General features: G+C 39.5%; 2 protein-coding genes across 2 annotated transcripts in view; one reads left to right on the forward strand and one right to left on the reverse strand.

Moving 5' to 3' along the window:
* elp4 (elongator acetyltransferase complex subunit 4) overlaps window positions 1–5,173 on the reverse strand; it is a 62,338-nt gene extending 57,165 nt beyond the window's left edge. Inside the window, exons 1-2 of the mRNA XM_005915124.3 lie at window positions 4,975–5,173; window positions 3,745–3,780 (exon numbers count right to left, since the gene is read on the reverse strand). Coding sequence (XP_005915186.1) covers window positions 3,745–3,780; window positions 4,975–5,152 — 214 coding nt within the window. The 5' untranslated portion in view covers window positions 5,153–5,173. The remainder of the gene's footprint in view (window positions 1–3,744; window positions 3,781–4,974) is intronic.
* A 43-nt stretch (window positions 5,174–5,216) lies between these two features.
* Window positions 5,217–14,131, forward strand: part of immp1l (inner mitochondrial membrane peptidase subunit 1) — a 12,719-nt gene continuing 3,804 nt past the window's right edge. The window contains exons 1-4 of the mRNA XM_005915126.3: window positions 5,217–5,335; window positions 12,695–12,805; window positions 12,893–12,981; window positions 13,249–13,375. Of these exons, the coding sequence (XP_005915188.1) occupies window positions 12,701–12,805; window positions 12,893–12,981; window positions 13,249–13,375 (321 nt within the window). The 5' untranslated portion in view covers window positions 5,217–5,335; window positions 12,695–12,700. The remainder of the gene's footprint in view (window positions 5,336–12,694; window positions 12,806–12,892; window positions 12,982–13,248; window positions 13,376–14,131) is intronic.

A 14,131-nucleotide genomic window follows, 5' to 3' on the forward strand; every position in this document is an offset into this window, starting at 1 on the left:
CACACACACACACACACACACACACACACACACACACACACACACACACACACACACACACCACTCTTTGAGAGACAAACACAAGAGAATGCACACACACGCATTTCACCTTTACTGTGTCTCTCATTACCAGATGAAACCAACCGTACATTGATTCACAAAATGGAAGGGAAGAACGCATTAGTGTGTAATCACTGACTCCTGCATCGATTGGGGGGATGAATTAAAGGGCAAAGCAATATCATCAGTTGGTATAGGCCTTGGCTACACACAAATTACAGCTTCAAGGGGAAACATGACTATCTTAACCTTACTGTCCACCAGTGCATATAGCCTAGCCTATGATGAATGATAATAATAACAATAATAATACAGTGGAAGACATTTATGTCCCCAGAAAATCCACTTGCTTTGAATGTAATTCTGAAAAGTTCTATAACACATCTGCAGATGAGCATATTAATTAAGGATCACAGTAGAAGTGTGAACACCTGGGATTCTAACTGGAGACCAAAGGGTCATCAGTCTATTTGCCATTCTGCTAGACAGCGACATGTTAAAGACAAAGATGGAGAGAACAACCAACAATATTGTCAGCTGTAGCTTGCTGATTTCATTTCAGGAATACATTTAATTTTGGCTCTACACGAATGAATATATGAATATAAGAATAAAGAATAAGAATAACTTTATTGATCCCAAAGGAATATAGAGGATAAAGTAACTATGTGCCTTGAAATCTCTTCATTGAAACTGCTGCGGAGAGTTTCTAAAAAGCTAATTATGCAACAGACTGAATTCAAAAAGGCAGAATTTCATGTCTTCTATATTAATCACATAAAGTGGAATATTTTAAAACCTTTTTTTCTTTGAATACCTGAAATTATTAGATTATTTATCTCTGTGTTCAGGTAAATTACTACTCGTGCTGCAAAAATATCGTATACATCTTGGTGTCATTCAGTATAAACAATCGCAATCATGATGAAGACTGCTGACTTGAAAGTTGTCCACATGATGATTACCGACATACAAGGACCATAAGACAAAGAAGGTCACTGCTTAAAAGGCTGGCTGTTCTCAAAGTGCTGTATCAAAGCATATTAATGTTAACTTGACTGGAAAATGTGACAGGAAAAGATGAACAAGAGACAAGAAAAGGAATGCCATTGAGAAGATTTTCAAGAAAAGTTGATTCAAGAACTTAGAAAGCTTTGTAACGGGTGGACTGAAGCTGTTGAGCACTGTAAGTCATGTTTTTCGAATTTTCCAGTGGATTCAATATCATAAGGCCGACCCTACTGGGCAATAAGCTGAAAGTGATGCAGGTGGATGCCTCTCTTGTGTCCTGGATTGTTGAGCACCTGACAGAAAGACTACAATATGTGCATCTTCAATATTGTGTGTCTGAAAAGGTGATCAGCAACACCGGGCATCACATGGGACTGTCCTTCCCCTTTCCTGTTTACCCTCTACACCACAGACTTCAGCCACTACACAGAGACCTGCCATCTTCAGTATTCTGATGACTCTAGAATGGTTGAATGCACCTTTGAGGGTGATGAGACAGAGTACCGGGCTGGTGGACTCCTTTGTCACATGGTGTGAGCACCATCATCTGCAGCTCAATGTGACAAAGACCAAAGAATTGATGGTGGACTTTAGGAGGACCAGGAAACCTGTGATTCCTGTTTCAATCCAGGGGTTCGATCTGGACATTGCGGAGGACTATAAAAACCTCGGAGTACACATTGATAATAAGCTGGACTGGGTTAAAAACACCACTGCACTCTACAGGAAGGGATGCAGGGATGGAGCTGGATGGAGCTCCCTTAAAGTAGTGTTGGAGAGATGGATGTTGTCCAAGATAAGGACAATGATGGACAACAGCATTGTGGGAAACATCCACTCCCACCCAGACCATGATGTGCTGACCAGTCACAGGAGCATGTTCAGTGAGAGAATGACATGACCCAAATGCACCACTGAACGACATTCCTGCCTGTGGCTCCCAGTACAACTCCTCTATGTAATGCACAGTACACAAGTTACACCCTTTTGAACATCCTCTACAGTGAAAACAACAAAATAACAAAGCTTTTAAAGTTTACAGTTTAGAGTAGAATGTCAATCTTATATCTTTAATCTTTGTAATATTCTGGATATTTATAATTGAGCTATTTGTATATATTAGAGCTATTTCTTATATTTTGTATGTTTGTAATATGTTGTATTATTTAATTTAATTTGGTAAAATAAATATAAAAACCTAAAATTCCTTTGCACACATATTGAGGCTTAATATACAGTAAGGTGAAGATGAAAGTTTCCACATAGCTTTATGCAGTCATGTGAAAAACTAAGTACACTCTTACTGCTTCCATAGGAATTAAAAGGGTGCTGCTAATCAAATGAACTTGAATAACTTAACTCACTTAACTGTCTGTCAGCAAGTGTGACCACTTCTGTAAATAATACTAAGAAGGAAAGACAGCAGCAAAATCAAACAGCTTGGAGTCCACAGTGAGAAACATTGCTCTCAACTGGAAAACAGTGAAAGTCCTAGCAAATTCATCCCAAGGCCAGACCTACATCTCAGAATCCAGAGGGCTTAGTTAGCATGTTAAATGTTAAAAGTTCATGACAGTGCAGTTAGAAAAAGACTGACCAAGTATGGCTTGTTTTTAAAGAACCTTAAAAGGCTGTAAGAGAGCAGTGCATGAACACATACCCACAAATCTTAATGAACTAAAGCAACATTGTAAAGAAAAGTAGACCAAACTTACTCACAACAATGTGAAAATGATTCTTTCAAGTTATTGCTGCTAAAAGTGGTTCTATAAGCTACTGAATCATGGGGTATATACTTAATTTTTCACATAACTAGTCCTGAGAAAATATTCTTTTTTATATGACTGTATCAAGAAATTATTTTGTTGCACAAACAATTTTATGGCAGAAATATAATTTATAAGAAAAGGAATCAAAACAATTTTAGGGCTGCCAAAGCTTCACTTTTGACCCAAAATTTTAGGATTAAACTTCCTGACAGCTGTGGGCAGCAGGGATATGTTTAACTGAGTTGGAGTCTGATTGGAGGAAGCATGTGAAGTTTGTATATTTGTTGCATTGTGGCTGGACAGATCCTTGCATTCACAACAAACTGCAGTGGATGCAGACATCCACACAAAGCCCCACAAACACGTTCTATTGATTCAATTCAAGTCACTCAGCAGACCCTAGCATTTTTGAAGATGTGTGGAGTAAAACACTGGAGCAATAATAATAATAGGAAGAAGAAAGACACTGAAAAATTACAGTGTCTGTTTGGTGGTTAGAACTATTTGTTACTTGGACCCCTAAATATTTAATTATCTTTTAAGACTGATTTCAAGCTTTCTCATATTGAGCCCATTCAACCTGAATTAACAGGATAGCTAGATAGTGAGCTAGGTAGCTAGCTAGCTAGATGGATCCTTTATTGCCAGAGTAGCAACACATGTCTGCTACCACATATCTCAAAGACCAAACCAATATTTAATCATAATAAAGTTAATACATGTATAAATAACAGCCACTAACTAATTAGCAAGTATGCAACACATAGATAACATCATACTGGCATCACTGTACATTAAACAGTCTTATTGCAGCTGGTAAAAAAGGACCTCCTCTTGCTCTTTGGTCCAATTAACAGAAACCATAAACTAGTCAATACTTAGAAATTTAAAGTGACATGCTCACCTATGAGAAGCACTGTTCCAACTGCTAATCCACCACCTGTTTGCGGAAACAAAAAACAAAATATTGTTTACATGTTAGTCTCATATATACAATATGTCCAAATCACTATGAACCCTCCCTTTGTTCAACTGCTGCTAACATCTCTGTCCTTTTGGATCTACACAAGAGACACTTAGACTTGTCACTATGTCAAACGAACCCATGAACCCAGTGAGCACAACAGCAACTCTCTCTACAAGCTCCAAGTCGTGACAAGATTATGTTTCCACGAGCACTGCCAATCACTGTTCAGTAAAGACGCGTCAAAACATTTGTCTATGTCTGTTCAACCAGGAACTGTACTTGCTGTGAAAAACTATTTTGATGGCCACATCAGCTGCTCATCTGACAAAACGTTTGTCAAATGACAAATTAGAACGACAGGTGCAACATACTGACAGACAGGTAAACAATTAACAGACAGTACAGTTGCCACAAAGGTTCTGTCATAACTAGAGTATTTTGACGTTGTGGAGAAATATTTTTTCACAGGTTTAGCTGGCAGAGACAACATGAACATGTGAATATAATTGTAGTACTTTTTTTTCAACTGTTAGATGCTTTCAGGCAACCGTACTTTTTACAGAAATGACTATTTGAATAATAAACCTGCCCTATTTTGTTATGCCAGGAGCTTCATTAAGAGTTAGACCTTAAAATGGCAGATATCCTTTTTTTGCTCCATTTAACCCACACCTAACCTAAGACTAAAGTGGCCTTAATAGATTTAGTCTGAATTAAGAAAAGCAACAACTCAGCAGGTGCCACACTATCGAATTAGCTTACCACAGTGCAAGACAACTAATAAGAATGTAACTGATTATATAATGTCCACAAAAATTAATAGGGAAATGGATTTAACTGGGAATGAATAAGGCCCTCTGGGTATTTTGTTATAATCAACATTTATTGTGAAAATTACCTAGTTGTTTTCACTGTTTTCTCACAGACAGCTTTTCCATGTAGTACTAATTAGAAAATGCATTATGCGTTTAAAATAAAAGCATATTTGTCTTGTCCTGGCAATGTCAAACGTCATAACTCGTCCTTAATATAATGGCTTTTCTTCTCATTCTCATTGCATTGATAATATGAATACAGTACGTTACAGTAACGTGAAATCCAGCATGCGAAAGTTAGATTGAGAAATACTGCTAGCCTTTGTAGCTAGCATCCTAATGATAGACTGACCGAGCAAATAGTCGAGTGACGTGACACCGGTGGAGACTAGGAGCTGTCCATTTTGAACCGAAGGTCTAGTACCAGGTATGGATATTAACTTGCTCCTTGTTTTCTTCTGAAAACTCGTACTATTGAACGGTGGACGTTCGGCTGAGGGTTTACCCACACTATTCACGGGGGCTGCCATACTGTCAGTAACGTGCTGACGCGTGCTGATGTTTTGGCACGTGTTATCCAATCAAATAGGAGTTTGGTGAAGCTCAACCAATGATTTCCGCTGTTGTTACAGTGCCGCTCCTGGAAGTCGTAAAAGGGAAGTTCAACTGTTATTGTAAGTGCCCGGTGAGAGCTTTTAGTCACACGCTACAAAGTGAGTACAACTCCACTCATTATATAGTTTAAGTGTCTTGTTTTTATATTTTTCTACAAAAACCTAAGCTTATCTGTTGTTGTTATTATAACAGGAGTTATTCAGAAGTCGCTCAGTCCCTAAAAGTATATCGAGTCTCCTGATTATGACCTCGTTCCCTCATTACACTAAATCTGAACATTGTGTTTTATAAATACGTTAATGAATGACAATACTTGTATGTTAAGCAGCTTAAACTGAATTGTTTTACCTTTATACTATACAGTGTTAAAATATTTGTAAAAGAGACTATTTAAATCGTTTTGTAATTTAATACACAAATTACTAAACGATAATGCATTACGTTGAAATTCTAAATAATATGAATATTTCGTGATAATGTACAATAATGTGTCGCGGTATTAAGCCACTCCTCAATATCTACAGGAGATTTATTGTATCTGAAAGTCATGTCCATAAGCAATGGTTAAAAAAAATTGCTTAAAAATAATCTCACTGGAAGGGTGGCTGTCAAGAAGACATTCCTAATGAAGGGAAACGGATAAAAAGCGGAGGTGTGCTAAATTACACAAAGACTGGACTGAAAATCAGTGGCAATAGGTATTGTCAAATGATGAATCCAAATTTTTAATTTTTAGTTCAAATTATCATTATGTATAGAGGTCAAGAGAAGGGTACACCGGTGAACATATACAGGTATCTTTAAAATATACGGCGGAGGCTCTGTTGTGGTTTGAAGCTGCATGCAGCCAGTGCTGTAGGGGATCTTTTCAAGATTGATGGAATTATGAACACAGAAAACGCGCAATATCAGTCATTGACTGGCCAGCCCAGAGCCTGGACCTCAACATTACTGAATTAGTGTGGGGTCATCCTGTCAAAGAATGATACAAAAGGCAGCCAACATCCAAAAAAAGAACTTTTAAGAAGATGTAAAACTATTCCTGGAGACTAATGAAAGAAAGCTTGTCTAAGAGAATTCAGTCTTTGTTGAAGAATACAGGTGGTCATACCACCTGTATTTTATTTTTGGGGGGGGGGGGGGGGCTTATATATTGTATTATATATATCTATATATTGTATGTTTGAGTATGTTTGCTCAAACTGTACCTATTTACCATTTTCCCATTAAATTATGGGACTTAAGACTTGCACAGTTCTCTATTGCGCTGTAAAAAAGTACATCACAATATTTGTAGTAGTGATTTGTTGTTTTTCTATTCTGTTTTGCATTAAAGGATGGCCATCTTGATGTAAGGATTTTCAAAGTATTCAAGCCCAATTAATGTTTTAATTTTATGCCAGAAATTAACACAAGGACTTTAAAAGAATAAAAGGTTGTGTGTTAAAAAGCAAAAGGACAACTAGCAATAAATCAATCAACAACATGTGCTTCAGAGAGCAACTTGGTGTTAGTATCTCGCCCAAGGATATTTGGCATGCAGACTGGAGCAGACTGGGATCAAACCACAAACCTGGTTAGTAAGCGCTCTGCCACCTGAGCTGCAGCCACCCCATAGACAACAACCTTTTCAAGGGAGGCCTTGCTTTTTTTCAGCAAGTAGTATCAAATCATAGATTATAAAAGTATAGCTCCACAGACCCAGTGTTAAACTGGCCTTTGTGCAATCAAGACCAGACAACAACTGGAAAATATTTGCAGATTAAAGAAGAGGCCCCAGGAAGCAAGTAAAAAACTACATCAAGCAATAGCATGAAAAATGTTTTTCTTAGTTTCCCAACCCTAAAACAATATCCAGTAACTGAGATAAATGTGATATAACATAATAGTACACATGCCCCTGTCCCAACCTGTAATCTGTTTCTCATGTCAAATGTATTTATGACTGTGGCCGTTGAAGGTGAAGGTAAATAATGGAATAGGAGACATTTGTGTTAGCCTTTATGTGGAATTGAAGGCATTATCAAAAATTATATTATTACTGTTATTCTTCCAAAAACCCTTGCACCTAATTAGTTTATTTTTAATTTTATTCAACATGCTCAAGTAGCTGTTTGCATCTCTGTTGCCAGTAGGATTAATTTACAATAATTAAGTATAGTTTGACTGCTTTAGTGTGAGCAGAAGTCAGTTTTTAGGGTAGATTTACACTTTTATGTAGAGTGTAATGCACATGGGTTTTTGGCAGATACATAAATAATAACATAAAAAGCTGATAAATTGCAGTAAGTTCCTTTGATTTCAAGGTACTCATATTCTGCATGCTAGTTCGCTGTCACACTGCCGTGGGAAATTTAAATTAGGATTGAATAATATCAGGAGCATTTGTGCTTTTCCAGAGAATTCAAAATGTGAATTTGGCAGTTCATGACAAAAACTATTTCGTGAAGAACTCCTACTGTTTTGTTAGGAAAAGCTAGTGTTAGGAAAAGTTGACTGGTGAGTGAATGGTGTGATCCTTAAGACATCTGCAAAAAGGTTTGTGTGGCAGAGAGAGGCCAGAGGCAGCATAAGATCGCAGGATGCTGTGATGCTCCAGAGGAAACAATTGCCCAACTGCTCACTTTACAAATGCTCTCAGCAGACAGTCCTGCTGTTTTGACAGCACTGTGAGATTTATGTGTGCTGACAGGGGACCAAGGGAATATATCATGACTGACAACGCTGGGCATTGTGGTAAGCCTATATGAGGCAAATAAGATGCGCTGACTGGCCTGGGTCTCAAAAGGAGGAGGACCTGCTTCAGCAGTGCAACTTGCGGGATGTATGAATGCATCTCTTTCCCTACATTCTCTGTACATTTCCTTTCATCTCCTTTTTAACTCTCTTAAATCTCAGTTTAAGCCTTTGGCTCTGTTGCACTCTTCAGTGTATGATAGTGTACACAAAGCAGTCTAACTGCAGAAAAATAGCACAAATTTCCCCCCTTTCAAAGTGTGATCTAGTGTTTTTCTGTGGTGTTTTTGTCATTTTAATCTGTATCTGATTGAGCAATATAATGGCAGCAGTCATAACATGTCAGACCTTTCCTGGTTTGACTGTTTGGATTTCTTTAGTCTAATTCTGCCATCAGCATTGAACTGCGAGAAGCGGCTCCGTTTGTGTGTTGGGAGGATGCAAGATTATCATCAACATGCACATATTTGTTTTGTTAACACTGAAAGAAAAGCATTATTCTAAAGGAACAAGTGCAATCAGCATAGGACAGGTCTTGTACACAACTAATTTTGTCTAAGGATTTGCCTTTTTCCATGTATTCACCAACCCATATTTTGAATAGCTTTATTTTGGTTTCCTGGGATTTTTTCTACAGATGTAGTTTTAAAATACACTGAGTCATATTTAGCTGACCTATACAAAAGGGACGTAGAAAGTATGGAAACTTGAGTCAAAGGAAATCACATTTTTAAAAATTGCAGGTTTGCTTTACGGTTGAGGTTCCTGTCAGCAGTTAGTGTTAAAATATAAAAGGCCATTTCATTAGCTGAGCAGTGCATAACCCAAATGGCTTTGTGAATGTGATACAACACCAGATAAAATCTGTCAGCACAAGGCCAGCACAACACAATCACTTGTGCTCTGCACAATAAGGCTTAGTGACTGATTTTTTTTTCCCCATTCAATATTATTGGCCAGGGACTCTGTCAACCTACACTTCCTTTCAATTCATAGCAGTTGTATTCATATCACTTTGCTATTATTTGCTCTGGTTGACCCATTGATTGCAGGTTTAAATCCTCTGCCCCAAATAGTAACCTCGCTCAGCTGTGTCACGGCTGTGTTGCCGTTAGCAACAATGAAAAGAGCAATATGGAGATCAGTCCCTTCAATTAAGCTTCTGATAGAAGGCAGACCTAGGAGAGATGGGGACCAGACATGGTACTCAGTGACTGGGACTTTTACATCTGTCACTCCCCATCAAGCCAGGTGTCTGTGTTTAAATCAGCAGGATTATCTGTGATTGCACTGATAGTTGAAACAGACCCCCTGTGTTGCCAAGCCTCCTCCTTTTTATAGCTCACATTAAGATCAAGTCAAGCTCTGCGCAACAGGACTTATGCCCCACCCTCCCCTGCCTTCTGCTGCCCAGAGGAAGACATCAGAGGTAGGATTCATCCCGTCTCTGCTCTGCCTGCTTCTCCAGACTCCCTTCCATCTGGGATCCTTAGGGAGAAGAAGAATATCTGACAAGGGGCTCGTAAGCCTCTTAGCCCCCCTGTTGCCCAGTTCTCTCTCAGCCCATGTTTTCCTAATTTAGTTGTGTAAGAAGTCCACCGCAAGGCCCTTGTGTGCTGTTTGGATTGAAATTCCCTTTGTGGCTCTAATAGACTGGCCATGTATATCAATTAACACTATTCAGCCATGGCAGGGTCAAATCTCTTGAGACTAGTAGCCGTAATTCCTTTCTGAATATTTCCTTATGGCTTCAATAATATGAGTTTAATTAGGTGTCAGTTGTGATAAGCTTTTATTGGCTTTTGGCTGTTTTTCTCTGGGGTTGTTTTTTTTGTTTGTTTGTTTGTTTGTTTGTTTGTTTACTGTTCATATATTGGCAGACTCTAATTGAAACAAATCTGCAGTGGAATCATTTCACTGATTATCTTCATTTTTGAGGCGTTTTCCCCCTATGTTTTTTCCAAGCAAATACATAATGTAGTTCAGTTTCTTAATTACAACCTTTAAGAAACATCTCATGTCGATCCATTAGTAAGCTGATAGTACTGAAGCAGCATTACTTTTGCTGAAATTAAAGAGAAAACATTGGAAACACTTTTTTTTTTTTTTTGATTGGCTTTTATTTCTTTCTCCTTGTTGTCATTGCAATATTCAGGAACCCTTTTTTATGTATCTGTTCTCAAATTATGGACTAATAATGTTTTTGACAGAGGTTTAAATGTCCTGATAGGCTTTTCCACTGCTGCAGCACTTTATGCTCATATTTGGTATAGCAGAATTGACCCCCTCCTAATTCATCTACTTATGATTTCTGCTCTGAATGAGCAGGGCTTCTTCAGGAGTAAGATCACAGAGTTAAACACACAATGAAATGTTTCCATCAAAAGCTACTCATTTGGGCTCCCCCTTTCTCGTCACTGTAGCACTGTTCTGTGACAACGGGAGGCCAATGGCCACAGATGGTTCTGCAGCGAGCGCCACACTAGCTTTTTTTTTTCCCATGAACATGTTTGGCATGTAATCCTGGATTAACAGTGAGACTTTTTGTGAATTTACAGCTGTAATACAGCATTCATTTAATGTTGATATCCCCCTAATAAACATGCGCTGGTTATTAGAAGACCGAGATAGTGTGGGTTATCTGACTCTTTGCCCAGGGGATTTAGAGCTAATAGAGATCACATCAGAGGTCTCTGTGGATGTCCACCTTGTTCTGAATCCCAGTGGAGTCTCTGCAGCTAACATATACACTTGCCATGAAACACATAGGTAATGCTATTGTCTGTGCACATTGACACACCAACACACCACATGCACACGCACAGACACACACTATCAATGACAGAGGGTGCCTCAGAAAACCAGCCGGCTGCATATGGACTCTCTTGATATCAGTCACTGGCCGTGTGATCTTGTTATGCAAAGTCCCTTAATCCCTACCTATGATGAATGCATGCTGGAATGGAGGGGGGTGATGAAACAGAGATATGAGGGCAGCTGTACGGGAGGCTGTCCACTGTGCTTTGAGAATAAGTGCTAACAAAGATTCCTGATCCCTGTTCTAGCAGAGGGAAGAGCACATGTGAGATCATGTCTGAGACTGCAATACAGTAACAGAATGGCAGAGAACCTGGTGGAGTAAGCTGAGAGCTAGACGAATATAGATGAACATGTTGCTTTCGTGCAGACCTGAGGTTCACATTAACCTTTAGACCATTTGCATCCCAACAGAGGAATTATGGGGCCAGAGGTGTTATTGTACCAGCTGGGGGAGGACTGAGTTTATAGTTCCTGTGGAACAGAACAAGACCGGAGCAAGCTGCAAGTGGAAGAGGGCACTTCATCTGGGCCCTGTCCTGACCGTATATGTCTCCCTTCACCTGCTCAAGCTTTGTCATTTGAAGTAGTAGTGAAAAGCAGAGGGTTGCCAGTGGTGATCGGGGAAAGAAACAGAGTAGCAGCACAGAGGGAGGTGAAAGGATGGAGTTGCTCTTTTTTGGATCAGAAAGGTTGGTGAATAGACCAGAGACAAACCATGCTAGGGATAAAAGAATAGAGGGTATAATAGGTGATGTATAGTTAGAATGAATGAGAGAGCATTGTGTGTGTGTGTGTGTGTGTGAGAGAGTGGAGAGTGGAGAGGAGTGGAGGAGGGTAATGGGATTAGGGGTAACACCTTTGGCAGGGCTGGGAGAGCCACCTGACACCCGGTCTGTTGAGAACCTGGGGAGAAAGGGAGTGGAGGTGGTGGGGGCAAAGGAGAAATCGGGGGTCTAATCCTTGTCCATCTTTGGGAAGTCATTCCCAGAGCTCTGAGGATTTGGGGCTTTGGTTTCCGCTCTGCTTGCTTTGGTTAATAATACCCTGGGAGGGAGAGAAGACATGGAGAGAGAAAGAGGGAAAGAGACAGGAGGAAAAGAAGAGATGGAGATGAAGATTTCTTTACCCTGTGGTGGACTGGCAGGACAGCAGCGTGAGCTAAAAGAAAATGTTTGAGGTGCAGGCTAACATCAAAACCAAGCTGTATCTATTGTTCTTCAGTTTGCATTTGTGTTTACGCAGGGGTGTGTGTGCGTGCGTGTGTTTGTGTGTGTGTGTGTGGGCTCGCATATGCACTTTGTACAACAGTGTGTAAATACTGCCTCTCTTTTCTCCAACCACCCCACAGGTTGCAGCTTGAGTAAAAGTCAATAACCTAAGTGTGCCTGGGATGTTTGCTTAGAAGACACATGGGTGCTCATTGTGTGTGTTCATGTGGCAGTGTTTGCAGGGCAGTTGTTTGGGTGCTTTTGGTGTCTTTTTGTTTCTATGGTGCTGACAGAAGTTGATAACTACTCTAATGACTGTGGTGGTGATGGAGGCAGCACAGTGTCAGGGACTAGCTGCCGACAGTGCAGAGCTGCTTGGCTGGATGTGTCACAGCTTCTGTGTTTGTCCATCACCTGAGCACAAGGTGTTGATTGGTCCATCCTACGCAGGATCAAAGTTCAGGGCAGTTTTCTGGTGTGAACTGGCCGCTCAGCCTCTGTGAATGAAACACCATAGAATGTGCCATCTTAGCAGTAGGCCAACTGTGACAACCTTGTCCACACCTTCAAGCATTAACCCTAAAACAGCTTTTGTTTTTAGAAATCCCATAAAGAACATAAGCCTACCATAAATGGATCAAGCATGTACTTCGATGACAGTGCATTATAATCCATGGCTGCTTTCTTCTGTAGGTTGAGATGTTCCGCCGTGTGCTGGGGAAGACCTTTGGTTTTGTGGGCTACACAATCCAGTATGGCTGCATTGCACACTGTGCTTTTGAATACATTGGAGAGTTAGTCGTGGTTCGTATTAAAAGATTGCAGATTTAATGACTTTTTTTATTTTTACAAGAAATAATTAAGAAAGAATTTTTTTTGGCTTTTATTCAGTGTTCTGGTCCATCCATGGAGCCCACCATTGTCAACGAGGATATTGTCTTCTCTGAACGGATGAGTCGGCATCTTTGCAAAATACAAAAGTAGGTTGCACTTAGTTTATGCAGTCGGGGAAAAAAAAGATGACAGCAAGCATTTTAGAATATTTATAGCACACATTTTAACATTTCAGTGTGCATTTGTGATTCACTGCTTGATTTGTGACCATTTCTTTGCTTTTTTTCCCCCTAAAAATAAAAGAAAGCACAACAATACTAATATCCTACTAGTCATTTCAAATGTTGTCTTAGATCATATGGGATTTTTTGCATTTTCTTATTAAATAATCGTGTTTTATGGTTTCCTTTCAGGGGTGATATAGTCATTGCAAAAAGTCCATTTGACCCAAATATGAACATTTGTAAAAGGGTAATTGGATTGGAGGGTGACAAGGTCTGCACAAGTTCCCCATCAGATTTGTTCAAGACCCATACATATGTAAGTATCTTTTCATCACGATCATCATCATTACGCCCACATTTTCTGAAGATGTCATGCTTCTTAGCTGCTTTTCTTATACATATTGCGATTACCTGATTTACCAAGTAAGGTTTCTGGTGGCGGCTTTGCAGTTTTACTTCAAGCAACCACAACTCAGTGACTGTCTTTGAAAGGGAAAAAAAGGTTAAAAAGATACAGTGCAAATAGAAAGTGATTGAAGAAGGTGTTTACAGCAAAACACTTGATAGTTTGTTTCACCCTAAGAATGACAAGCAGAATCTCTATGCATAATGCAAAACTGTCCCTCACTTATTCTTTGTGTGTACCACAGTCTATAGGCTATCATCCTGTTGTTTACATTTTAGACCACACACATCCATTTTGTGTCATTGGTCAAAATATCAGTTTTGACAACACCTATATTTCCTCAGAACAGTGATAAAACCAGAGAGTGAACAGGGGTTCTGCTGCTGAAACCACTGTCATTGCTTTTCTATTACTACTCTCCCCAACACCCACAGCTCAGGCCTGCAATCTCTCTGAAGCCTGTTAGAGTTAGTGCCAGCCGAATGGACAGACTGATGGCGGGAGGCTGTGTGTGTGTGGGTCTGTGTGTATGTGTGAACCGAAGATTTTTATCTTGCATGGTTTTTAAATCTGTTGTGTATTTAAAAGACTTAAGACACAAGGCCTGTAAGCGGCATTCACTGGATGAAAAAGGAAATGTATATATTTTCTCTTTCACAAACAGCA

Source organism: Haplochromis burtoni, unplaced genomic scaffold (assembly GCF_018398535.1).
Source record: "Haplochromis burtoni strain Fernald_Lab_line unplaced genomic scaffold, NCSU_Asbu1 Contig_11, whole genome shotgun sequence".
Classification (NCBI taxonomy): Eukaryota; Metazoa; Chordata; class Actinopteri; order Cichliformes; family Cichlidae; genus Haplochromis; species Haplochromis burtoni.